The sequence below is a fragment of the Larus michahellis genome, chromosome 2 (genome assembly GCF_964199755.1).
Source record: "Larus michahellis chromosome 2, bLarMic1.1, whole genome shotgun sequence".
NCBI lineage: Eukaryota > Metazoa > Chordata > Aves > Charadriiformes > Laridae > Larus > Larus michahellis.
This window is the reverse complement of record NC_133897.1, coordinates 169147252-169173533: the sequence shown is the minus strand read 5'-3', so window position 1 is coordinate 169173533 and position 26282 is coordinate 169147252. Positions and strand designations below refer to the sequence as shown.

Here is a 26282-nt window from a genome sequence, read left to right as displayed (position 1 = left end):
AGCAGTCTCAAAGACGAGCAAATGGTAGAATCATAGAATGGTTCAGGTTGGAAGGGACCTTAAAGATCATCTAGTTCCAACCCCCCTGCCATGGGCAGGGACACCTCCCACCAGCCCAGGTCGATCTAATGGTTCCTCATCCAACCTGGCCTTGAACACTTCCAGGGATGGGGCAGCCACAACCTCCCTGGGCAACCTGTTCCAGTGTCTCACCATCCTCACAGTACAGAATTTCTTCCCGATATCCAATCTAAATCTACCCTCCTTCAGTCTGAAAGGACACTTGCCCGGTTGTAGATGCCACCCACTGCACCGAAGATCAACCCAACCCCCCCCCCCCACCTCCTTCCAACATTTGCTACCCAGTTGCCTTAAATTTGCTATTGCAATTAAAGCAGCAACCGCTGCCCCCGGGGGAACGACGGGAGGCGACTCAAACTCGGGTCGGCAAAACCAAAGAACGTTGCGTCCCGACTCCTGCGAGAGGTTTGGGTTTGTTTTTTTCTTTGTTTGTTTGTTTGGTTGGGTTTTTTTTAAAGGAGGTGGTTGGGGGATATACCCCTTCCTCCCCCAACCACCTTTGCTCCCTGCCGCTTGCCGTCTCCCATGCTTAGCTCAGCAGGCGGCTCCTCGACTCCCACTGGGGAATAGGGGCGGAGGCAGCATTTTTCTGGCTCCCCAGCCTCACCCATGGGGCTAATTAATATTCCTTAAGCACCACACCCCTAATTACAATAGACTAAGTGAGCACACAAAAGTGCTTTGGTCTCCAAAGTTTGACTTGTATTTTTCCCGTGAATTTACATCCCGCAGAATGCCCATTAAGCCCATGTTTTTAATTACGGCATCAAAACCCTCTTGATTAGAGTACAAAAAAGCATCGACTCTGAAATTAGAGCACAAAAAGCTCATTCCCTGAGTCCCGCAGCGGAGCAGTTCACCGAAAATCATTTCTATCCGAAGCAATGCCACGTCCCAGACAGTGACACACACTCAGCCCTGCCGTGGAAGAGCTTGGAGGCGAGATGAAAGCTCGCCTCATTAGAATAAATTAGGATAAGAGCCCATTTAGCAATGCTAGGGAGGACCTGGGGCAGCTCTGGATGTCACAGCCCGCAACAGAATGGGCTGCCCGGAGTTGTATAGCCCTTTTCAGAAGATCACGTGTGACGGGCTTCGGCGGCGCAAATGCCTCCAGGACCGTCCCGCGCACCCGGCGCTCGCACAGACGGTGGCCCTTGACCGCATCTGCCGTCTACGCAGGACGTGGGACGGGAACAGAGCCGGCAGTGTTTCCCCCAGCCCTTTCGAGTGCTTCCACGCAGTCGCAGCGATGGAAAAGAGCAATAAAGGGCAAGGCTGTCCCCCTGCCAGGGAGTGTTTGCTCTCAATAGTCCTTAACCGCTTCTTAAGCTCGCCTTTGCCGTCGATAGCCGTCACATATAGGAATCGGCCACGTGAGCGTAAGCATTTAAGGGGGAGCAAGGCGCGCGAAGGAGTATTTGGCATTCCGCTGCTTCGCTTCAAGCACAAAAAACTGCGAACCCAATCGAAATACTGAAAAAAAAAACCAACCCCGTGGAAAGCAGATAATCAGCAACAGCAGGTAACTTTTGCTCTGCGAGAGTTTAAGCACGGCAGCGAAGCTGCGTCCAGAAGCCCGTCAGCCTCCGCTGTCAAAACTGCTGACAGATCTCCATCTGCCCAGGAAAAGAGACTCTGGACGTCCCCTCCCTCCATCGTCCCCGCTCTCCCCAAGGCTTTACAACTCGGTTGCTTCAAAGAGGGAAGCCCGTGAATTACTTGCCACAAGCAGCACGGCACCAGGTAGCCTTCGGGGCAGCACAAAACCAGGAGAAGACGAGTTTCAATAGGATATTTTTATTATCTCGCATCCAGCAGCACGACTGAGCCCAGCGACGCGAAAGAAAGTCACATTTCACGCAACGCAATTGGTTTCAAACCTGCTATTAGTGCCGTCCCCGACGTAAGGCTGTTGTATCTACAAGCCTGATGCCCACCTCCTTCCAAAGAGACGTCCCGGCATCTCCTCATCTGCCATCTCACAGCATCCCTCCGGGCTGCTCAGGAGACGAGTCTTCAGGGCGACCTTCTTCTTCTTCTTCTTCTTCTTCCTTTGGGTTGACGGCGCAGCCACCTGAAGGGTCTAATTTGGGGTGCTTCGCAGGCAGGCTTGTGGAGCAAGTCGTTGCGTGCCTCCCCAAGGAGAAGGAGTGGGCAGGCTATCTCCAGAGGGCCTGGCAGAGAGCCCTCCCCTCCGAAAGCCGTGTGGGTGATGGCACTGCCCTCCCAATCCAGCCTCCCCCGGGGTTTTGCAACAAGAAAGAACCACAGAGAAGTTGTTCGCCGGAGCCAGACAGCTCTTTCAGAAGAGCTTAATTAGTTGGGCTCCGAAATACGTGACGCTTAGATGGGAAACAAGGGGGTTGCTCTTTATTTATTTATTTATTTTTGCTTTTTTTTTTTTCTTTTTTTTTTTTCTTTTTTCCTTTTCTTTTTTCCCCCCGGAAAGTTTGCAATCTACCCACTTCAGAGCCCATGCACAACACGCCTGCTACAAGAACCTGAACGGAGTAATTATAACCAGGAAGAGCCCGCCCAGCAGCCACGCGCGTTATTTCCCAGCCCTAATCCTGATGCTTTAAGACGACGGGACCTGCCTCAGATCCGCCTTATTTCGGGGGGCGGGGGGGAAGGAAATTTAAAAAAAAAAAAAAAAAGAAAAAAAAAAAAGGGAAGCCTGACCTCGCCGTATATTAGTTTTGAACTCGCAGCTGCAGCAGATGGCTTGCAAAGGGGATGAAAAATAGGCTCCGATTATAAAAGGAGGAGGAGAAGAGACCCGACGTGAGAAGAGGTCCTTCTGCCCAGCCAGAAGCTTAAACTGGGACGAGGTAAAACCCCGTTTTGCCCAACAGCACAGTCTGGAGAAGACCTAGACAGAGCCACGGTGCGATCAACGCAAGATCCGGGCTTTAAATCCTACATGTTTAATATCTCAGGCAAGTAGTCAAGAAATGACACTGCATAATCCATTTTTAAGGCGCCATACTCCTCTCCCCCGTGTCACCTTCCGCCTAAAAAAAAAAAAAATTTCCGGAGAAACAATTTATCCCGAGTAGTTTAATATTAAAGGAAAATTCCGAGAGAGGAGGGATTCTGAGCGTAATGATTCTCCCAGCTAGAAGAACCCATTTCATAAATGAGTAATTTTCTACTGATTGCTTTAGGACTGCTGAGAGAGGCTCTTTTATTCTCTGAAGTCCGAGGCATGCCGGGGTGTTGACGCCTGCCTGGGTCAGCTCCTCTTGAAAAGCCACCGCTTTTTCCTCCCCTTCCCACTCAAGGACATCCCTCCACCCTACCTCACCCCCACGCTCTGTCCTCATTAGACTTCATGGTGTCCCCCAACCTGGTGTCATGCAACCCAACCTCTTCCTCCTCCTAATTTCAATCAGTTTTAATCATTATTTTAGCAGGGCCTGTTGTGATAGGACAAGGGATGATGGTTTTACACTAAAAGAGGGGAGATTCGGACTACATATAAGGAAGAAATTCTTTATTCTGAGGGTGGTGAGCCCCTGGCCCAGGTTGCCTAGAGAGGTGGTCAATGTCCCATCCCTGGAGGTGTTCAAGGCCAGGCTGGATGGGGCTTTGAGCAACCTGGGCTAGTTGAAGATGTTCCTGCCCATGGCAGGGGGTTGGACTTGGTGGTCTTTAAAGGTCCCTTCCCACCCAAATTATTCTATGATTCTACGATTATCCACACACCGTGATCCCATAAGCCAACTCCGTGAAGAGCAGCTCATTAGCAGCCAACTCTTCTGAGCCTAAAGTCTGATATCACACAGACACCACGGGGATGCTCCTGCCTTGCTGGTTTTTTCCACTGCGATCGGGCAAAAAACCAGCATCACACAGAATCACGGAATGGTGGAGGTTGGAAGGGCCCTCTGGAGATCATCTAGTCCAACCCCCTGCCAGAGCAGGGGCACCCAGAGCAGGCTGCAGAGGATCGTGTCCAGGCGGGTTTGGAATGTCTCCAGAGATGGAGACTCCACCACCTCTCTGGGCAGCCTGTGCCAGGGCTCTCCCACCCTCAAAGTCAAGAAGTTCCTCCTCATGTTTAGGTGGAACTTCCTACGCTCAAGTTTGTGCCCGTTACCTCTTGTCCTGTCCCCGGGCACCACTGAAAAGAGCCTGGCCCCATCCTCCTGACACCCACCCTTGAAGTATTTATCAGCATTGATAAGGTCCCCCCTCAGTCGTCTTTTTTCCAGCCTGAAGAGACCCAAATCCCTCAGCCTTTCTCCATCAGAGAGGTGTTCCATCCCCTCAGCGTCTTGGTAGCTCTTTGCTGTCCCCTCTCCAGCAGTTCCCTGTCCTTCTTGAACCCCCAACCCAACAGTGGTAGCACAACCACTACAGCTTTTCGGCTTATTTCCTCCTACGGGAAGCATCTGGTGGCATTTTCAAGAGCTCAAAATGCAAGGAGGTCGGTTTTATCTCATTTTATGCAGCACCAATTGCCCGCCCTCGAATTCTTCAGGACCAAGGCTCAGGATCCTGCAGCTTCTCCTACATCGCAGCATTCAGGAATGGGCTGTATACTTTGCCGGGTTTTGCCAAGATTTATTGGAACCGGGCTCCCATTAGGTCAAATGACTTATTATCGTCACTCGAAGCCTCGTCTTGAACTAATGCTTGAAACCACTATTGTGCTTCCAGTTGTCTTCAACTCACCAGGCAACTCGGAGAAAGTCGCTCTGAATAATGTCTCCGTTTCCCAATCCGTACAACTGGGAAAACCCTGACCTACTTGGCAGGAGCGTGGAGAGCTTGCGCTCTCTCTCTTTTTTTTTTTTTTCTTCTTTTTTTCTTTTTTCTTCTTTGTAATAATTTAAGACAACCCAAACGCGAAGGCACCGGAGAGAAGGGAATTCCACAAAGTCATTAACAGAGCAGCAGAGGGACAGCTTGAAAGCTAGTTATCAGTATTTTTCCGGTAATCCAAAATCCCTCTATCAATTTGCCAAAAGCCTAATCAAACAAACTTTACGTCACGCTTTAACAGTTGCCAGCCCAAGGTCTGTAGATGAGGAGAGGGCTCCAAATGAAAGGGGCTACTACAACCAAAGGCAAGATGAATATTTACTAGCCACCGTGGCACAAAAGTAGAGGAAAGGGTCCATCTTTTCAGATGAAGGTCTCGGATCTCGAATTTAATCATGCTGGGAAATACAGATGGAACCTCATGCCACTCCTCTCATCACAGGCTTCCACGTCCCAAACTAGCTGAAGTCTCCAGACACCTTTCAGTGGGATAAATACAGATTGTACCTTTACGGAGCTACCATAAAAAGTGCCTGAGCGCAGCAGACTGCCGCGGGGCAAGGAAAAAGAGAGACCTGGAGGCTGTTCCTTTTTCGTCCTTCCAAAACCACTGAGGGGAAGCAGGGGAAAAAGAAATAGGATAGGATAGGATAGGTTTGGTTCATCATAGAGTCATAGAATGGGTTGGGTTGGAAGGGACCTTTAAAGACAATCCAGTCCAACCGCCCGCCATGGGCAGGGACACCTCCCACCAGCCCAGGTTGCTCCAAGCCCCATCCAACCTGGCCTTGAACCCCTCCAGGGATGGGACAGCCACAGCTTCTCTGGGCAACCTGGGCCAGGGGATCACTACCCTCACAGTCAAAAGTTTCTTCCCAATATCTCATCTAAATCTCCCCTCTTTGAGTTTAAAACCATTCCCCCTCATCCCATGGCTCCCCTCCCTGCTCCAGAGTCCCTCCCCAGCTTTCCCAGAGCCCCTTGAGGGCCTGGAAGGGGCTGGAAGGTCTCCCCGGAGCCTTCTCTTCTCCAGGCTGAACCCCCCCAGCTCTCTCAGCCTGTCCTCCCAGCAGAGGGGCTCCAGCCCTCCCAGCATCTCCGTAGCCTCCTCCGGCCCCACTCCAACAACTCCACGTCCTTCTGATGCTGGTGGCCCCAGAGCTGGAGGCAGCGCTATGGGGGGGGTCTCCCCAGAGTGGAGCAGAGAGACAGGATAGGATAGGATAGGATAGGATAGGATAGGATAGGATAGGATAGGATAAGATAGGATATTTTCAAGTTGGAAGGGACCTACAATGATCACCTAGTCCAAATAACTCACAACTGAAGAGCAGCAGTGAATATGTGCAACGTGATGCCTGTTCCTACCATAATGATGTAGGACATCATGAGGGTCTGCTGCTCTTTCACCCAAAGCAGAGCAAAGCCTGCTCGTTCGCCGCATGGAGATTTAGTTCTGCTCCATCCCATCTGCCACCGAAGGCGGCGGCGAGGCCTGCAGCCCGCTCTCGCTACCTCTCCCCCCTTGTCCTACCCACTGGGGATGCTTCAGCCCTCCGCCGGCCGCGTGAAAAGGCTTCTCTCCCTTTGAAAAAAGGGCCGTTTGTTCCCACACGGCGATGGCATTCGGCTTCAGGGCTGGACCCTCTCCGGAGGGCTGGGGCAGACAAAGGCTGAGCCAAGGCTCCCAGCTCGTCGCCGATGCCCACGTAACGCCGTTACAGACCAACCTTGTTCTGGAGAACGGCAGTGAGTTCATGCTCTCGCGACTTGGAAAGTTCACTGTGCTGAACATCTGCCTGATGTACACTGACACTTTCGGGGGGTGGGGGGGGAACAAGTGGGAGGATCTCGGGCATGCAGCTCCGACTCACGTTCAACCTTCTTTGTGCCTCTAGAAAACAGAATCCTAGAATCACAGAATGATTTAGGTTGGAAAAGACCTTTAAGATCATCGAATCCAACCATTAACCCAACACTACCAAGTCCACCACTAAACCATGTCCCTAAATGCCAAGTCTGCCCATCTTTGAAATCCCTCCAGGGATGGCGACTCCACCGCTTCCCTGGGCAGCCTCTTCCAACGCTTGACAACCCTTTCGGGGAAGAAATTTTCCCCAATATCCATCCTAAACCTGCCCTGGCGCAACTGGAGGCCGTTTCCTCTTGTCCCGTGGCCTGTTCCTTGGGAGAAGAGCCCGACGCCCCCTGGCTGCCCCCTCCTTTCAGGGAGCTGTAGAGAGCGAGAAGGTCTCCCCTCAGCCCCCTTTTCTCCAGGCTGAATAATCCCAGCTCCCTCAGCCGCTCCTCACAAGACTTGAGCTCCAGACCCTTCACCGGCTTCGTTGCTCTTCTTTGGACACGCTTCAAAAGCTCTGAGGACAAGGAGTCTCACCATAGGTTTGTCGACACCTACTGCAATGGATTTCATCCTCTGTCGGTACCTACCTAATTGCTGAAGGGTAAGGGACACATTAGAGTTCATTCGGAGAGAGCTTCACTGTCCGAGCTTTGCTCTGCATTCGTCTGCCACAGTTTATTCATCCGTAAAATAACAATGTCGCCTACAGCACAGAAGACCATGAGAGACAGTTATAAAATCCTCTATCTGAAGGTCAGAAAAATGGTCCAGAGTCTCCCTGTGCTGAGGAGCTGACCCAAGGAGCATCACAGCTGAGGGACGAAGCCTTTGCTGAGGGACAAAGCCTTCACTGAGGGAAAAAGCCAAGCCAGTCCAGATTCACTGGCCCTCCCAGAAAGGCCAACTGTCATCCGATTTTCCCATCCTGCCCCATTGAATTCAAGGCTACATCCTCCACAGTGGAGCTGGGAAGGGAGTCCCATCCTGACCTCAACCCCTACCACCTAAGGCTGGGGTGGCTTGAACCAACAAGGGCAGGGAGGATTTGGGCAAAGACACCAAGTTGTGAATTTGCCATTAATCAAAAAGAAGTATGTAATCAAAAGTAATCAAAAGAAGCGTGGCCAGCAGGTCGAGGGAGGGGATTCTGCCCCTCTGCTCCGCTCTCGTGAGAACCAACCTGGAGCCCTGTGTCCAGCTTTGGAGTCCTCAGCACAAGAAGGACATGGAGGTGTCGGAGCGGGGATGGAGGAGGACCCGGAGATGCCGGGAGGGCTGGAGCCCCTCTGCTGGGAGGACAGGCTGAGAGAGCTGGGGGGGTTCAGCCTGGAGAAGAGAAGGCTCCAGGGAGACCTTCCAGCCCCTGCCAGGCCCTCAAGGGGCTCCAGGAAAGCTGGGGAGGGACTCTGGAGCAGGGAGGGGAGCCACGGGACGAGGAGGGATGGTCTTAACCTGAAAGAGGGGAGATTTAAGTTAAATATTGGAAATAAATTCTTTGCTGTGAGGGTGGTAAGCCCCTGGCCCAGGTTGCCCAGAGAAGCTGTGGCTGCCCCGTCCCTGGAGGGGTTCAAGGCCAGGTTGGACGGGGCTCGAGCAACCTCGTCTAGTTGAAGATGTCCCTGCCCATGGCAGGGGGGTGGAACTGGGTGGTCTTTAAGGTCCCTTCCAACCCAACCAATTCCATGATTCTACGATTCTAATGAGCTAAGACCCTGGTACACCTTCCCTCCCCATACCTGTTTAAAGCAAGATAAAGCAACGTCTTGGACATTACCAGCTCCTAGCTGTGTCGATCATACATCACTTGGACTTCTATCCCCCTTGCACAAACATCCATTCAACAGCCCCTCCACCCCGCTTCGTGTGGTCTGGTAGAACATCTAAGACATTGTAGAGCAGATGGCTCCTGCTCTGAAGAACTTCCAGCTTGAATAAAGAGGGTCAAGAAAGTGGAGATACAAGCAAAACGATGTACGCAGTTGTAGCTATTGTGTTCTCTGCGATTCTCGCCTTGGTAAATCTACCTGGGGGAGTCCACCCACCTTCACGGGGCCTGGGATGTGTCACAGCATCCACCCAGAGCTCTGGGAAATTGGAGAGCTGAAGGATGGGTAACAACTCTGCCCCATTTGCAGATGGAAGTGGACCGGGGACTTGGCCGCTGACCGGCACTGGTGTTTTGGCAAGGTGGGCACACGCTGATGTCCAGCTCCTTGACCCAATTCTGGCCCTGCCAGGACACTTCCCTCAGCACTTACAGTAGAGCCACCAGAAGAAAAGTACGGGTCAGATCCCCAGAGACCCCACAAATAAAGATGCTGTTCTTTGAGGCATTTTTTGGGGGGGTTTACAATAGAGAGGTTTTTCCAAGCGATGTTCTACCATCTTAAATTCAGCTGACAGATTCAAAACTCCCTGACACCTCTGTAATTAGCCACAGACAGCTGACTTGCGCTTTGACAAACAGAGCTATATTTGCTCCTGACGGCTGCGTTCTGCGTTGCTATTTAGCGTTATTCATTTCGAAGTACAATCCTTCACCCCGGAAGCTCAAACCGCCCAGGCACCAGAAACGTTCTGCACTGTGAGGGATGGGGTCAGCACTTTGCAATTTCCCCGTCTTTTAGTTCCGCTCCCCCGGCACCCGCAAGAGAGAGACAACAGGATCCAAATCTCTCCCTAGCTCTTTGCCGTTCTCAAGCCAAGGACTGCACTTCACGATTGGTTTACTGGAGGAAACCAGTTTCCCAGTAGGCATTTGATTGCAATGAACCAGATCCTCCGGGGAGAAGAGCAGACTCTTGCTTAAGCGCCTCCGTTATCCCCATGCACGGAGCATCCCCGTTCACCAGGCAGCGGTGCGCTCAACGCCCCCTCCCTTCCCGTGCACAATTAAGAGGTGCTGCGTCATTAATATGACCTATTTGCATGCCAAAGCTGAATCTCCATATTCTAGCTGTATGCTATTAGTAACGAGCCCTGATCGTGTGTTTACAGATAACCAGGACGGGGTTAATTCTCTCGCCCTTCCACGTGAATGTCACAGTGTCAGAGAAAGGAGGGATGTAGTGGGATCACAGAATCATTGAATGGTTTGGGTGGGAAGGGACCTTTAAAGACCATCGTGTCCAACCCCCTGCCCTGGGCAGGGACGCCTCCCACCAGCGTGGGTTGCTCCGAGCCCCGTCCAACCTGGCCTTGAACCCCTCCAGGGATGGGGCAGCCACAGCTTCTCTGGGCAACCTGGACCAGGGGCTCACCGGCTTCATCATGGAGAATTTCTGCCTTATTTTTAATGTCTCCCCTATTTTGGTTTAAAATCCGTCCCCCTCGTCCCGTGGCTCCCCTCCCTGCTCCAGAGTCCCTCCCCAGCTTTCCCGGAGCCCCTTGAGGGCCTGGAAGGGGCTGGAAGGTCTCCCCGGAGCCTTCTCTTCTCCAGGCTGAACCCCCCCAGCTCTCTCAGCCTGTCCTCCCAGCAGAGGGGCTCCAGCCCTCCCGGCATCTCCGGGGCCTCCTCCGGCCCCGCTCCGACACCTCCGTGTCCTCCCGATGTCCCCAGCGCTGGAGGCAGCACTGCAGGGGGGTCTCCCCCGAGCGGAGCAGAGGGGCAGAATCCCCCCCGCCCCGTCCTGCTGGGGATGGAAAGGCTCTACCCAGCACCTGGACGACAGCAGATAACAGCCGGTCCTCCAGCTACCCAGGATATCTCACTAATGAATCCAACACTGGGAATCTCAGTGCTTGGTATCACTTACAGAAGCAACATGAGACCGAGAAAAGCACTAAATCGAAAGTCTAGTGTTTTATTTCTATCAATACTTACTGACTAAGTGTTCAGGGTCACGATGCCAATCCACTTAACTGGGGCCTAAAATATTTAAGCCCAGCTGAGCCCGCACCTGAATCCTCGTGACCTTCCTCCCGCCTATCCATTCATTTTAGATCGCTTTAAGAGCGTTTCATACTTCTGCGTGATTGCCAGGGAAGATATCTGCTGCGTAACCCGTGCTTTCAGATCCAAAAGCACCGAGCAGAGATTTGGGTTAGAGATACGCCAAACTTCCCTCCACACTCCAGGTACAGCCACGACCCCGCTGGCCAGTGGCCATCCGAGTAATGTGCGTTTTCTCCCCATATGCAAACACAGGGTACTACTGGAAAAGCCCACCAGAAATCATAGATTAATAGGAAAAAAAAAATAATCACTAAAAACAGAGAAACTTTTTGATATGACACACTGATATGATGTAGAGATTCCCCCCACTTGCCAAATGCCAGCTGCAAAAGGTGTGACGGGTTCGTGGCACATGTTTTCCCAGTTCAACTATGACATTCATCGAATGGTTTGGGTGGGAAGGGACCTTTAAAGGTCATCGAGTCCCAACCCCCTGCCCTGGGCAGGGACACCTCCCACCAGCCCAGGTTGCTCCGAACCCCGTCCAACCTGGCCTTGAACCCCTCCAGGGATGGAGCATCTCCCACCTCGTTGGGCCACTCAGTCTTGCTGGTCAGAACTGCTTCCAAAACTTTGATATATAGATTTTAACAAAGGCAATAAACATCCTCAAGAATATTCAAAGACCAAATGAATTTTTTGAGAAGACCAGGATTTTTCCAGAAGCCTGAAAATACTCTCTAGCAACACAGCCCATGAATTTACCCGATATATTCAGCATCAAAACCAACACACCTTAAAGGAATTTTGCTCCTGAAGCACCTTATGGCCTTGGCGTTGCAAGCTTGAACTCGAAAAAGAAAAAAGAGCTGTTCTGAACAGCTTCTTCCCTTTTACATAATATTTACAGTGCAGGACTGGAAGTGGGAGAGGTCAGAAAGCGCTGGGCCACCCAAATGGAGAAGATTTTATTCATGCCCTTTACATGACGTACTTCAGCTTCTGGGAGTGGAAGAGCATCTCTCCCTGCAGAAGTTCTTAGGAAAAACTCTATTCCCAGATGGCGCAGCCCCCGGGGAAAAGAACCTTTTATTAACGTCCGTAACAGCATCAGCGAGCGTATCTTAAGTTTTATTACGCAAAAAAAAATGCATTGCGCTCAAACACCAGAGGGGTTAAGTTCTCCGTAGCAGAGTTTACCAGTTCCATAATTTTATTTCCAGTTTAGCAACAGGAATGAAACACGCAGTTTATGCTAAGCGCGAAGAATAAGAAGGACAAAGAGTTGGAAAAATGAGGTTTTAGAGGAACCCAAACAGTGACCGAACACTTGGTCTGAGGAACCCCAAGCTCCTTCTGCAAGTCGGCGTGACCTTCCTGCAAGCCCAACCCAACCACCAGCAGCCAGGCTGTCAGGTTATGGTTATATCTATAGGTATGTTCTCCATATAGATATTCCCACCCCCCCACCCCTCCCCGGATTTGCTGTTTCTAGATCCTAAGGAAGCCCCGGCTTCGTTGGATGATACAAAAGGGGAGGGAATTGTGCCAGCCCCACTCCTGGCACACAGCCCCCACACTTTGGTTTCTTAGTGGTACATGACAGCATCTATTGTAGAAGGGTTATACTGACATTAGGTTTAATATTGGGATGAGACGGTTCCCCTCTAGACTACCAACGCCAGCTTGGACCCCAGGTTGGCCAAGCAAGCAGGACATTTCATAGAATCACAGAATTGCCCAGGTTGGAAGGGACCTTGAAGATCATCAAGTCCAACCATCAACCCAACACTGCCAAAACCACCACTAAACCATGTCCCTCTGCACCACATCTACCCTTCTTCTAAATACCTCCAGGGATGGTGACCCCACCACTGCCCTGGGCAGCCTCTTCCAATGCTTGACAACCTTTTGAGTGAAGAAATTGTTTCTAATATCCATCCTAAACCTCTCCTGGTGCAACTTCTCTTGTCCTATCGCTTGTTCCTTGGGAGAAGAGACCGACCCCCTCCTCGCTACAACCTTCTTTCAGGTAGTTGTGAAGAGTGTCCTGTCCTAAAGACAGGACTTTTCTTGGCCAAACTGAGACCTCAAAACTGGTTGGTCTCAGCATTTCAAAAGAAGACAACTAAGGCATTACCAGAGGCAGGAACATCTCCTTAGTGGCACTTCTGACAACATGCCTCCAGCTGCGAGCGGCAGCTCCCTTCCTATTTCAGCAGGTCTTGATGCTATTGGGGATCCAAATATCTACAGAGGGTTCGGGCTATCCTTGATTTCTTTCTCCGGCTTTGGTCTGGCAGGGCAATTACAAGGCATCTTGCAAACGCCTAATCCTTAGATGAACTCGCCTCCAGTTTTTGTTTCCCGCAGAGCAATCCCAGTTACGGCAATCAGCCAGACAGGAACCAGGGCCCGGCTCCGGTCTTAACGAAGAGGTAGGGAGGGCTAAAGCAACCCCATCCCATTTTCTTGTGGCTCAGCAGGTCATTACTAGTCCAAGTACATAAGCGTGGCAGTTTTAGCGCTGCAGTAAGCCACAGCCTTGTTTTGATGCGATAAATCCCTTGAAAGAAAGAAAAAATAACTTTGGCTGGGGACTAATCTTCTTTGATAAGAATCAGCGTGGGAACTGGAAGCTCCAGTAACAACTAGTCAAAGTCTATTTATGCAAGACATCCATGCCAGAGATCTATAGGAGAACTGACATTTGAAAGCATGAACAGAGAAAAATCTCCCCTAATGCACTCTATTTCAGTCAATGAAAATTTGGGAAAACGCAGTTTCAGGGGTTTCACGAACCTCTGTCTAGAAACTCTTAATATGTTTTTATCATTGAACTACGGCTTTCGGGTTATAAAGATCTCTGTGACGGCGGGGTTAACAGCCGGTTATTTGGAAACGGGATGAGTTCTGCAGCCAAGTTTAGGTCTCGCACTGGGCATCCACCCAAGGCTTTACCATGGGCTTGGGTGAACTCCAGCCACACACCATTTGATCTTCATTTCCACAGCTGTAAAGCAACGACATCCACCCTCCCATCACTGGTCGGACAGGGATTCAGGTTGAAATCACAGCTGATCGGGCTTTTCAAATTAAAACCAAAGGCGGAATATGAATTAGCAGCAGCTGAAGGTCAGAACTCTCCTAAAAGGCTCATGTAGGAGACAGAAAACCAACAGGGAAGAGCATAAGCATCTTAGACTCAGATGACTAGGCCCAGGTTTGCAGGTTGACCATTTAAAAGGAAAAGGAGAGATAGGTTTGAGTTTCTACACGAAGCAGTTGGGAGCTTGCTTCCAAAACTTGGGGTTTTGCTGTTGGAACTGGAGCAAAAAATCCTCAACACCTTTCCAGCCAGCAAACTTAAAGGTCAAGGTCACGCGTGTTCTCAACTCAAACCACGGCTTTATCCTCCTGCGTCTTTAATACCATGGGGGGACCACCTCCGTTCCCAGCACACACCATCTCCAGCCACCCACTTCAACTCGAAGCATGGCTTTGTCCTCCTGCGTCTTTAATACTATGGGGACCACCTCCGTTCCCAGCACATCCCTCACGTTCTCCAGCCACCCATCAGCCACGCACAGTGGTGCGTGCCCTCGCTGCTGTCCTACACATGATCACAGAGCTTCCTGACATGAGAAAGGCCACCTAGAAACTCCATCCAGTTGGACCAGCCACAAGAACTGCCTCAAGAGTCTTGCCTTTGGCTTTAGAGAACCACCCGCTGCTTTGATTAGGCCTCCTCTGCCCACACTAATCCCTTTCATAGAATCATAGAATAGAATCACAGAATGGTTCGGGTTGGAAGGGACCTTAAACTTATCATCTAGTTCCAACCCCCCTGCCAGGGGCAGGGACACCTCCCATGAGACCAGGCTCCTCAAAGCCTTTCTCCCATCATTTCTTCTTCCTTTGGGTAGATTGATTAAGGCAAGACACAAAGAACACAATAACTACAACTGTGTTAATCGTTTTGCTTATTTTATCTCCACTTTCTTAACCTTCTCTATTCAAGCCATAAGTTCTTCAATGTCTTAGATGTTCTACACTGAGCTCCGCACCCAGACACATCCACCGCCGACACTGTTAACAGCAACCACCTTCCACGACAGCTCTTTGAATGTTATGAATAATAATTGAGATCATTCCTGAGGCAGACAATAATATTCCAGCTCTACCACCTGCAGCTCCACAGTGTATTTCATTAAGAACTCAAAACATCACCTGCCTCTGAGCCAATTACTTTACTGTCAGCGTTGGCTTCACATCCCTGCTTGGAGCTGAGAGCACTTCTGGAGAACAGTCAAACTCAAATGGGTTCTTCAGTGCTATTATTTTCCCTTTTAGAAGCAGATCATCTCAAATTAAGATACTGGACCTGATAAGACAAAATCATTCACTGAAGAGTTGAGAGAGTTGGGGGGGTTCAGCCTGGAGAAGAGAAGGCTCCAGGGAGACCTTCCAGCCCCTTCCAGTCGCTAAAGGGGCTCCAGGAAAGCTGGGGAGGGACTTTTTAGTAGGGCTTTTAATGATAGGACAAGGGATGATGGCTTTAAACTGCAAGGGGGGAGATTTAGATCAGATACAAGGAAGAAATATTTTACGCTGAGGGTGGTGAGCCCCTGGCCCAGGTTGCCCAGAGAAGCTGTGGCTGCCCCATCCCTGGAGGGGTTCAAGGCCAGGCTGGACGGGGCTCGGAGCCACCTGGGCTGGTGGGAGGCGTCCCTGCCCAGGGCAGGGGGTTGGACTCGATGGCCTTTAATGGTTGCTTCCAGCCCAAACCTTTCCATGATTCCATAAGTGACCTTTGGTGCCTGGAATATTTTGGGAATCCCTGGAGTTCAGCACCAGCTTTCAAGTGCAACTATGGAGTGTGCCAAGCTGGTCTGGAGATGGATTTCTATCACCCAGATTCCCGAAACTCAGTGTAGCCCAGGATTTCCAGCAGTTTGGTCAACAGGACCAAAAAGGCCGAAGGCAGCAAAGGGACACGGGTGTGAGCAGGCTGCAGAAGGCAGCGACTCCCCCAACACCACACTTTCCAGAAGCACTGACGTACCCGAGCGGACATCACCTACAGCCCCGTATTTTAGGAACAAACGCTCCCTTTGAACCACTTTTCCATTTAGAAGACGACAGCAGCCCAGACCGGAGATGTTAGACGCAGAGGGGCTTTCAGCCTGGAGGCCACAGCTGAGCTTTCACACCATCCATGAGGCTGTGAGACCACCGTGAAGGACGGGTCGCTGGAGAAATTCTCTATACAAAGAGAAGAGACTTTTATAAATTGCAACAACCGCAGCAGAGCCATGGTTTCTGAACACCTTTTTATTTCTTTCTACTGAAAAATGGAGAGAAAAATTACGTTTTACGACACATGAGCACGCTGGGTCCTCAATCCCTTTTAAAAATTACGGAATTTTAGGTATTAGGTGTCCTAAATCAATTCCAGCTCCTAATGATTCATCTTGCTATCCAGTAGCTACGTCTTTGATGTTTCGTTATTCCCTACAAGCCTCCCCACTCTTCTTCTGAGAAGCCGTAACTTTTTGATCAAGAAATCTATCGGAGGCGAGATCACGTGCTTCTGGGCACGGAAGCGCCCTCAGGTCTAAAATAAGAGTTGGATCTTTAAGCCAAAAATAGGTTGAAAGTCCTAGATAATTTCAGGAGCCTCCAGTATCAGGCAGGTGTTGAAAAAAAAAAAAAAAAAACAAACCAAACCACTTCAGATTCCTACACTGCATTTAGGATTTTCAATTTAAAGTAAGATCCTATTTTAGGCATATTTTGATTTAGTGTTTCGGCCGGGGATGAGAAGACGGAGGGAGTGGATCACTGAGATCCCGGTTTCCCCGCACTCTTCATTAGCTGTAGTCATAATTCTCCTGAGCGAGGCTGGATCGCATAAATTGCTGTTTATTCCCCTGTTAAGTTAAGAATTCATAAACGCTTCTTCTATTCTACCCCAGTGCTGTGAATGGCAAGGGAGGCTCCAAAGAATTAACAGGAAATGGGGTTTGGATTCAATAATAAAACTCAAATAATCAAATACAAGTTACGCACCGACATTTATCGTGAAGTTAAAATTACCCTAGACATTCCTAAGTGATTCCTATTTCCACGCCACAGCATTTTCCTCCCTGCAAGAGGAAAATAAATGCTCTGCAGCCCTACGCTTCTCGTCCCATGTATTAAACGCTGGTCTCTAAATTGGAAAAGCATGGATTTGATGGATGGACCACTCGGTGGATAAGGAGCTGGCTAGATGGCCAGCACTCAAAGGGTTGCTGTCAATGGCTCAATGTCCACATGGAAACCGGTGACGAGTGGCGTTCCTCAGAGGTCGGTGCTGTTTAACGTCTTTGTCGGTGCCATGGACAGTATGATTGAGTGCACCCTCAGCAAGTTTGCCGATGAGACCAAGCTGTGTGGCGCGGTTGACACGCTGGAGGGAAGGAATGCCATCCAGAGGGACCTGGAGAGGTTTGAGAGGTGGGCCCGTGCGAACCTCATGAACTTCAAGCAGGCCAAGTGCAAGGTCCTGCACCTGGGTCACCGCAATCCCAGGCAGAAATACGACTAGGGCGGAGAATGGCTTGAGAGCAGCCCTGAGGAGAGGGACTTGGGGGTGCTGGTGGATGAGAAGCTCAACAGGAGCGGACAATGTGCACTTGCAGTCCAGAAAGCCAACCGCATCCTGGGCTGCATCAAAAGAAGTGTGGCCAGCAGGGTGAGGGGGATGACTCTGCCCTTCTACTCTGCTCTGGTGAGACCCCACCTGGAGTACTGCATCCAGCTCTGGAGTTCTCAACACAAGAAGGACAAGGAGCTGTTGGAGCGGGGCCAGAGGAGGCCCCGGAGATGCTGGGAGGGCTGGAGCCCCTCTGCTGGGAGGACAGGGGGTCCAGCCTGGAGAAGAGAAGGCTCCGCGGAGACCTTAGAGCCTCTTCCAGTCCCTAAAGGGGGCCTACAGAAAGGATGGGGAGGGACTCTGGAGCAGGGAGTGTAATGATAGGACACGGGGTAATGGCTTCAAACTGAAAGAGGGGAGATTTAGATGGGATATCAGGAAGAAATTCTTTGCTGTGAGGGCGGTGAGCCCCTGGCCCAGGTTGCCCAGAGAAGCTGTGGCTGCCCCATCCCTGGAGGGGTTCAAGGCCAGGTTGGACGGGGCTCGGAGCAACCTGGGCTGGTGGGAGGTGTCCCTGACCAGGGCAGGGGGTTGGAACTAGATGATCTTCAAGGTCCCTTCCAACCCGAACCATTCTGTGATTCTGTGATTCTCCCCCACCTGCTTCTCAGGTGCTTACTGGTATATTTACATTTATGGCCATCGATTTTCTGTATGTTCCTGGTGGGGAACAAGGACCTCAAAGCTCTCCACTCAGCCAATTTGATGGCATTCCGGTCTCAAAACAAGAAAAAAAGTTGTCACGTGACCGTGTTGAAACACTACAGGACCCAAATTTAGATTGGTTTTTTTTGTAAATGAGGGAGTTTTGGGGGTTTTATTTGGGTTTCTTTTTGGATTTTTTTGGGTTCTTTTTGGCAGTTTTTGTTTTTTAAATATAGAATAATTAGGTAGGATGAGACAAGTAAACAACTGTGAAAATTCTACTAAAACTACAATGAAAAAATTGAAGAAATGTAACCTGACTATAGATATGGCCAGATCCTTTAACTCTGTTCTTTCTGTTCAACTGCTGAACATGGTGTAAATCATAGAATCATTGAATGGTTTGGGTGGGAAGGGACCTTAAAGGCCACCCAGTGCCACCCCCTGCCCTGGGCAGGGACACCTCCCACCAGCCCAGGTGGCTCTGAGCCCCGTCCAACCTGGCCTTGAACCCCTCCAGGGATGGGGCAGCCACAGCTTCTCCAGGCAACCTGGGCCAGGGGCTCACCAGCTTCATCATGGGGAATTTCTTCCTAATATCTCAACCAAATCTCCCCTTTACCCCTTACCTAAACGATTTTCTTATTTTAAAGTTTTAAGGGTAGCCTTTATAAGAATTATTTCTTTTTATCTTAACAGCATCCCATTTTATTGGGTATTAGCCGTTGAGACGAGAGACCACTTCATCTCACAATTCACCCTAAGATATCACACAGCAGTTCTCGGAGAGCGTGATAAAATTACATTTCCAGTTTGAAGGCACAACCAGTTGTACAAGTGAACTCACATTTCCACTCTAGCAGATAATTCAGCAGCTGCATCTCCTACAAACGAAGACAGCACCATCCTGGAAAGGAAAGCTGGAAGAAAAGCCAAGCTGAAGCACGCCACCGTTGCACGTGTGGCTCAATATACGCTACTGTGGTCCTTGGACTACTCAAGAGGAGTCAGGAGAGGAAAAACCGCCACCGGATGCGCAATAGGAAAGAAGACATCACAAGACAAGCTTAAGGAGCATCAACTTACAAATTTATGAAGTGCCTAGGAAGGGGAAAGAAAGGAAGAGATCACCCCCAAACTCCTGTTTCATTTCCTGGTGAGAAACTTTAACATAAAAAACTGACCTTCTGAGCACCTCACCATACACAAGCCGCAATTAAAGCCCCCAGATACATATAGACCACCTGATACACGAAATAATTTTTCAACCCAAGCGATCCAAGCATCTTTCTAGCTCACACAGATCTTGAGGGTCACCCCTGGCTCGGTCTATTCCGGAAATCCTTAACTCGAGTATCCACGTGGTCTCTCCAACACGTTGATGTCCTTCACAGAAATGGAAATAAGAAATAAAACTAAAAAAGGAAAAAACCAGCAAATTGAGGGCTAACTTGGGTGCCGGACAGATCTGGCGCATCTAAATTCTGGATTTCACTAGCGTATTAGTGAAAATTAGATACACCTTCATGGGCCAGACCAGCAACCCTGCTAGCCCATACTTTTCCAATGGTGGCATCAGGAGATGCTATTTAAGCATGGCTTGGTCACCATCTCAACCCCCTTGCACTCCCCCAAGTCACTGCAAGGTCTGAGCAGACATCCCTGCCCATTCCCACTGTCTCTAAAGTCAAAAATCCATTTTGAACCTCCTGATGATGTCTGTCTCCACAACCTTCTGTGGCCGTGAAGGTCTAGAAATGGACCACCCACCCTAGGAAGGAGTCCTCTCACCCATGCCAAATGCATCTCCTACTAACTCCTGTGAGGTTCTCCTGCCTCCAGTGCCGTGAGCCTTCGAGCAGCTCTTCCCCCACCTTACCACCATCTTCTACATGAAGATGATCAGGGGACTGGAGCATCTCTCTGAAAAGGAAGGGCTGAGAGACCTGGAGATGTTTAGCCTAGAGAAGAGAAGACTGAGAGGGGACCTCATCAATGCTGAGCAATATCTACAGGGCAGGTGACGAGAGGATGCGGCCAGATTCTTCTCAGTGGTGCCCAGAGACAGGACAAGGGGCAACGGGCACAAACTGGGACATCGGAAATTCCATCTCAACATGAGGAAAAACTTTACTGTGAGGGTGACAGAGAGATGGGGGAGTCTCCATCTCTGGAGACATTCCAAACCCGCCTGGACGCGTTCCTGTGCAACCTGCTCTGGGTGACCCTGCTCTGGCAGGGGGTTGGACTAGATGATCTCCAGAGGTCACTTCCAACCTCCACCTTTCTGTGATTCTTGACCATATCATATTCCCACCATCACAGAATTCTGTGATTCTATAAATACAGAACAGGAGAGCTCCCGCCCAGGTAAGATCAGTTTGAAGAGCTCATGCGCCCAAAATGTAGAGTCCTGCACCTGAGGAGAGCTTTCTCATAGAATAACAGAACAGTTGAGGTTAGCAGAGACCTCTGGAGACCACCTAGTCCAACCCCTCCTGCTCAAAGCAAGGTCAGACAGAGCAGACTGCTCAGGATCATGTCCAGTTGGGTTTTGAACAGCTCTAAGGATGGAGACCCCATGACCTCTCCTCTTTTATTCACGAACACCTTCCACCAGTTTCTCCGCTGATGAATATAACACAGGGATTACACAACTTCACATCTGGGACTTTAAGGTTCAAAGACAGACCTTCAAGACAAGTTATTTAGTTTTGTGGGAAGGAGCGAATAGATTCTACGTAGGTTCTATACACACCTTTCATAGGTGTAGAACAACAAAAGCCAGAGCAAACTTATGACATGAATTTATCTATGAAAACCCGACACCAGCCTTGGTACAAAACAAACATTTCATACAAATATCAGCTTTTAAGGATCTCCAACCCACGTAACATCTCCCCCCAAGTCTCACAAAGATAACTGAAGTTAGAACGAGCTTTCCCTTCTTCCGGTCTCCACCTCGTGCTTCTGACACATTGAGGATATGGATTTTCTCTTCCGTAGAAGTTCCACAGGTCAGAAACAGCCTCTAACCACCTCCTTTCGTCTTGTTCTGGGACATTCACTCCACCGACAAGCCTCCTGTCCCGGGCGGCAGCTACTTCCACCACCCCGAGCCTCCCTCCTTGCAGAGCCGCGCTGGATTTGGATGGGATTTTGGGCACAGGAAATGAAAGGGCTATTGTCAAGGTCCCCGAAAACATCTGGCTGAGCACCCAACTCCTTCAATGACCCTCTTGTTTAATCCGCCACATCATCCTCTGCGGTCCAGGCTGCATGACGAGCCATTCCAAAGGGGTGAGGCAATATCTTAGAGGTTCACAAGTTTCGGCTTCTGTGCCCTGCTGCCTTCTTGCCTCTCGTCCAAGAGCCGCTTCTAAGCTTTCATTTCGCCACCCGAGCCTCGAGATATATTTTGAGACACTCACTCAAGCCAGATCACAGCTAACATTTGAGCTGCAAATTTTAACCTTTCTACAGTGCCTCCCAGAGAGTCTGAAAAGGCTCTCAAGTAAAGCAGCTTCCTCGGACCAAGTTTCCTATTTGTTTTTGATCTCCACTTAACCTTTCGGTTATAATAAATGTTGAAAGGACCAAGGAATCAAATACTCAGGAGTGCCTTTTGTCTCCTCCCTCCCGTCACTGATCACCGTTAATCATCCACCGCACCAGTAAACTTTTAAAAGGAGTCGGCAGGGTCTCGTCTGCCCGTCAGCTGGGAAATACCAGTTATCTAAAGGGAGAGCCGTACCTCGGGCACACCGGGGCTAGGGTTACTGCTGTCGCTTGGCACCACGTCTTTATTTTGAGCTAAACTCATTCAGACCTTTGTTTAAACACAGAGATGCACAGGAGGGAACTAAAGTAGCACGCTGCTCTCCAATTTCACCCAACTCTATTGGCAGTGAGAAGATGCCTCCAAATTCTTTCGGCACTGCTCTCGTTGTTTTGCTTCTTGGAGCTCCTGGACCAAGTCTCTGCACAACCATCCATTGTGACACTGGTTAAAACAAAGTGATTCAAAGAAATATTGTGCGGCCTTGGAACCAAATCCAACTGCTTTGTCTCCAAAGCCCATACTTGAATCCAAAGCCTGCTCTCCCAGCAAGACCTTGTAGACATCATAGAATCAGAGAATTATCTAGGTTGGAAGGGACCTTTCAGATCATCGAGTCCAACCATCAACCCAACACTGACAAAAACCACCAATAAACCATGTCCCTTAGCACCACGTCTACTTGTCTTCTGAATACCTCCAGGGATGGTGACTCCACCACTGCCCTGGGCAGCCTCTTCCAGTCCTTGATAACCCTTTCGGTGTGAAAATTTTTCCCAATCTCCATCCTAAATCTCCCCTGGCGCAACTTGAGGCCGTTTCCTCTTGTCCCATGGCCTGTTCCTTGTCAGAAAAGCCCGACCCCCACTGGCTACCCCCTCCTTTCAGGGAGTTGTAGAGATTGAGAAGGTCTTCCCTCATCCTTTGGTCTTCCACCAGCCTTCACATCCCGTTAGACCAGTACTACCGTAGGCAAAGGCTGGAAGGTGAAGCCAGCCAAATGCCCAGCACCGAACAAACGATTTTCAGCGAACATGAATTTTTCGGGCTGAACTTGATGACACCGCACACCGACCTGCAGCACGTCATACCTAAGCCTTGTGCCAGCTTAGGTCACCAGCAACAGGGCTGACGGATATAGCAGACAGAGCTCCGCGGCAGGGAATATTTATCACCTGGCTGTTCCTACCAATAAATTTCAGAAATACCACCCAGAATCTACAATCCACGGATCATTACGTTAGGAAATCTATTCAATTCCTTTCAACTCCTACTATATCTAAGTGCCACAGAACAGGTACGCACGCAGTAAATGCCCAAGAGCGGGGCTTAGTCACTAAACCCAAGGTCAGCCCGCGTTGCGCATGCTTGGGGCGTGGAGCAAAAGGGTTTAGCGATACCAGGGCTGAGAGCTTGTCACCACCTGAGAGGTCTCCCCGTCTCTCTGAAGGATTCCTTCCTCCTTCCAACGTACTGACCTTAAAATATCAGTCGCAGAGCAACATTACATCATCTTGGCAGGTCATCGGCGAAACACCCGGTCTCCGTCCAGCAAGCAGCGCTCCCGTACCGCTTTAGAGAACCCAAGCGGAAAAAAGAAGGACAATAAAAACCACACAGGATCCTTCCTGCTATTCCACGCTGATGATGAGGACCACCTTGCAGTTGCACAGCCCCGCTGCAAGTCAAAGGCAGCATTGGCAAGCAAAGGACAAATAAGGCTAGCAAATCTGTTCACTAGAGCAGATTTTGGCTTTCGAGAATAATTTGCAAAGGTGCAATTTAGATATTGAAGGACTGAGATAAGGCTATGTCTCTGGGAAAGCGTGTGACGCCCTCGCCACTGCTGATACCCAGGTTTTACCAGGGGAATTCAACAAGATTCGCGATATTGAGCATCACCACAAGCCAGCAAGGGTAGGAGGTTTCCACAGAAAGGAAGGTTCTGCTTATACAACAGGAGCAACCGGAATAATTCTTTGAGTTGAAGGCACCTTTCAGAACGTAAGCAAGGTGGACTCACCGCATTTTGGCTTCTATCTAGCTTTCCCTGTGATCCAGACACCTTTACTCCACCGGATTGCTTGCACAAGGGGAACTACTATGCCAAAAATTATAACGATAATAAAAAAAAAATTCTCAGTAGTGACTGTCCTGGTTTGAGGTAAAAGAGAACCAACTTTCTGTTCAGTAATTTTACTTCTTAGCTAGGCCTCTTCTAACTCTCTGAAATCAACAGCGTGTTGTGCCGAAAACTGTTCGTTCTCAGAGCGATAAGACCAGCGTTTACAGTTTGTGCCATGGAATGGTATGCAAAGAGGCTCTTGCTTCTACTTATTGCTACAACAACCCAAGTCAGCGAATTTTGTTATTTGCCCCATTGGAGGGTCGGAAGTGGAAAAGCGTAGAGGGGTCCCACCTGCAGGGAGGAGCGGACAGGACAGGGGACCCAAAATTGACCAGCAGGTTTATTCCATCCCATCAGCCCCATGCTCAGTATAAAGCCGGGGGATCAAAGGGTCGACTCTCGTCCTTCAGTGGCTGATGTCTGAGGAGGACCCCGTCTGTTCATCTGCCTTTGATCACGATCCGTGGGTTCCTGACTCCACCTGTGGAATCCAGTTCCCACCCATCGCTGAGCCCAGTCTGGGACCTCCCCAGTGCCTGCCGGTGACATCATCCCGGGAGCTTAATAGAGTTTTGTATATACTATATCTATTTCATTATTTTCCTTATTATTTTATTATTAATATTTTATTAAAATAGTTTAGTTTCTTCTAAACTCGTAAATCGCTCTATCTTTCCTCCTCTCCGTGTACAAGAGGTTGGGGGTGAGCATCTGTTGCCGGCCATTGGCCAATTTGGCGAAAACCACGACAGCGACGCACTCCTTAGGTGTGTTCACGACCACAAAGCAAATATCCAACCTGAAGGGTTTCTCGCAAAGTAGCAGGTCTTGGGAACCATGACAGCTTGCAGATGACAAATCCCGTTTCAAATGTGTTCCTTCAGCTGTGCCCGCTTGGCTCCTCGCAGAACTGTGATGCCGACGACAAGAGTTTAACCATCCTAATACCGCACACAGGAAAGAGTGCTCGTATTTTTAGAAAGCGCACGAGGACGTCAACACTTTTTTTTTTTTTTTAAATTTAATTTTAAACTTTATTTCAGCCAACTGGAGGCACGGCGAAGAGATGCTACTCCATAGAAGTTTATACGCACGCGGTATGGCATGGGTGGGTTGTGAAAGCATTATTGCAAGCACCACAGATTTACAGCATTACTCACAAAGGACAGAAACCCAAGTGATTCATGCTCATCTTTCTAGAAAAGCAGCTTAAGTTTCCTCGCGCGTCTAGGACAACGTGTCCATGAAGATCTTGTTGCTTAACTCTTCCTGCAGCGCTCATCATAACTTCTGTCTAAGATGTTGGGGTTGTGTTTTATGCTGGAGATACGAGTTCCTCCAAGTAAGAATCAGCCTCTAAAAAAAATTAGATGCTGCTGAAGAATGGGTCAATCACATTAGAAGGGCAGCTTCATGTTCCCCTTTGTCCTTCAAAGCAAATGCTCTCAACTTCATTTCACGAGACGTGGAGCTCTAACTGAATCGCCAGCCAAAGAGCAGCCCAAATGCCGGAGAGAGGGGCACGCAGAATCATAGAATTTTCTAGGTTGGAAGGGACCTTTCAGATCATCGAGTCCAACCATCAACCCAACACTGACAAAAATCACCACTAACCCATGTCCCTCGGCACCACGTCTACCCATCTTGCTGTGGGTCTTCCCATTAAAACGCCCACCTCCGTTCCAGTCCTCACAGCATTTATTTGTTACCCTGCAGTACTGAAGCTTCTCCGACACATCGTACTGGGGGGCCGTACGTCATAGCTAAAGAAAGGCAGCGCGATAAAGGGAATATTCATCTCCGAAGGTTCACAGGGCGGGAAACCCACTTGTGTGGGTGATTCCGGGAAAGAGTAGGCCAGCAGTGAAAATGTTAAAGTTTATATTCAGGAATTTCATTGGCGGAGCCTGCTTCTTCTGTAACAATAATAGCTTCTCATGCCGCTTTTTACAATTCCCTGACCACTTCCCAGACGCAACTGAGTTATTCTGGGCGAGGTGGTAATTTTAGTTTGGTAAAATGAAGCTCACTGCACCTACACCAAATAAAAAGCGACTCAAAAAAGCCAAAACAAAATACTTAAGAGAGATTAACTGAGAAGTCAACAGAAGATGACTCCACCACGCTCCACCAGCCCTTTTCTCTGTCATCCTCCGGGAGGGACGACTTTGTAAGTAAACTCTTAGTCAGAAAGAGACACAAATGCTTCACAAAACAATATTGCAAAAGCCGTATTACAAAACCTCCCAAAAAACCAGGGAGGGGACTACGGCCCACTCCACAGGCAGGAGGGAGACCATGACTTCACTTATTCTGAGGGATTATTCTAAGCCCTTCTTAATGGGGGCTTTAGTCTGCTAATTCTATTTACTAAAATCAGAGTTTATAGTTGGTTCTGCACCTCATAAAGAAGGGTATTGGGAGAAGTTCTTTTGATCGGCGCAGGATCAAAAATGGAGGTGCAACTTCTGGACCAAAGGGCTGAGAGCACACCAGCTGTCCAGGTGTTTTGTGTGGAGAACTAGTTGGGTTTTTCCTTAAAATCAAGGACAACCCATTAGGATGCGGAAGTCCATGACGAAGACTTCTGCCACTGCCAGAAGAATCAGCAAAGGCGTCCTCAATCATTACTTCACTATC

At 49.6% G+C, this 26282-nt stretch overlaps 1 protein-coding gene across 6 annotated transcripts in view; it reads right to left on the bottom strand.

Annotated features, from left to right (window-relative positions):
- ARHGAP39 (Rho GTPase activating protein 39) overlaps positions 1 to 26282 on the bottom strand; it is a 166438-nt gene that overhangs the window by 103850 nt on the left and 36306 nt on the right. Inside the window, exon 1 of one of the 6 annotated variants that reach the window (XM_074578029.1) lies at positions 2022 to 3439. The exons of 3 other annotated variants lie outside the window; for them this stretch is intronic. In XM_074578029.1, the coding sequence (XP_074434130.1) occupies positions 2022 to 2062 (41 nt within the window). In that variant the 5' untranslated portion in view covers positions 2063 to 3439. Of the gene's footprint in view, positions 1 to 2021; positions 3440 to 26282 lie in introns of those variants that run through there. 2 more of the 6 variants (XM_074578025.1, XM_074578030.1) reach the window with 2 other exon arrangements.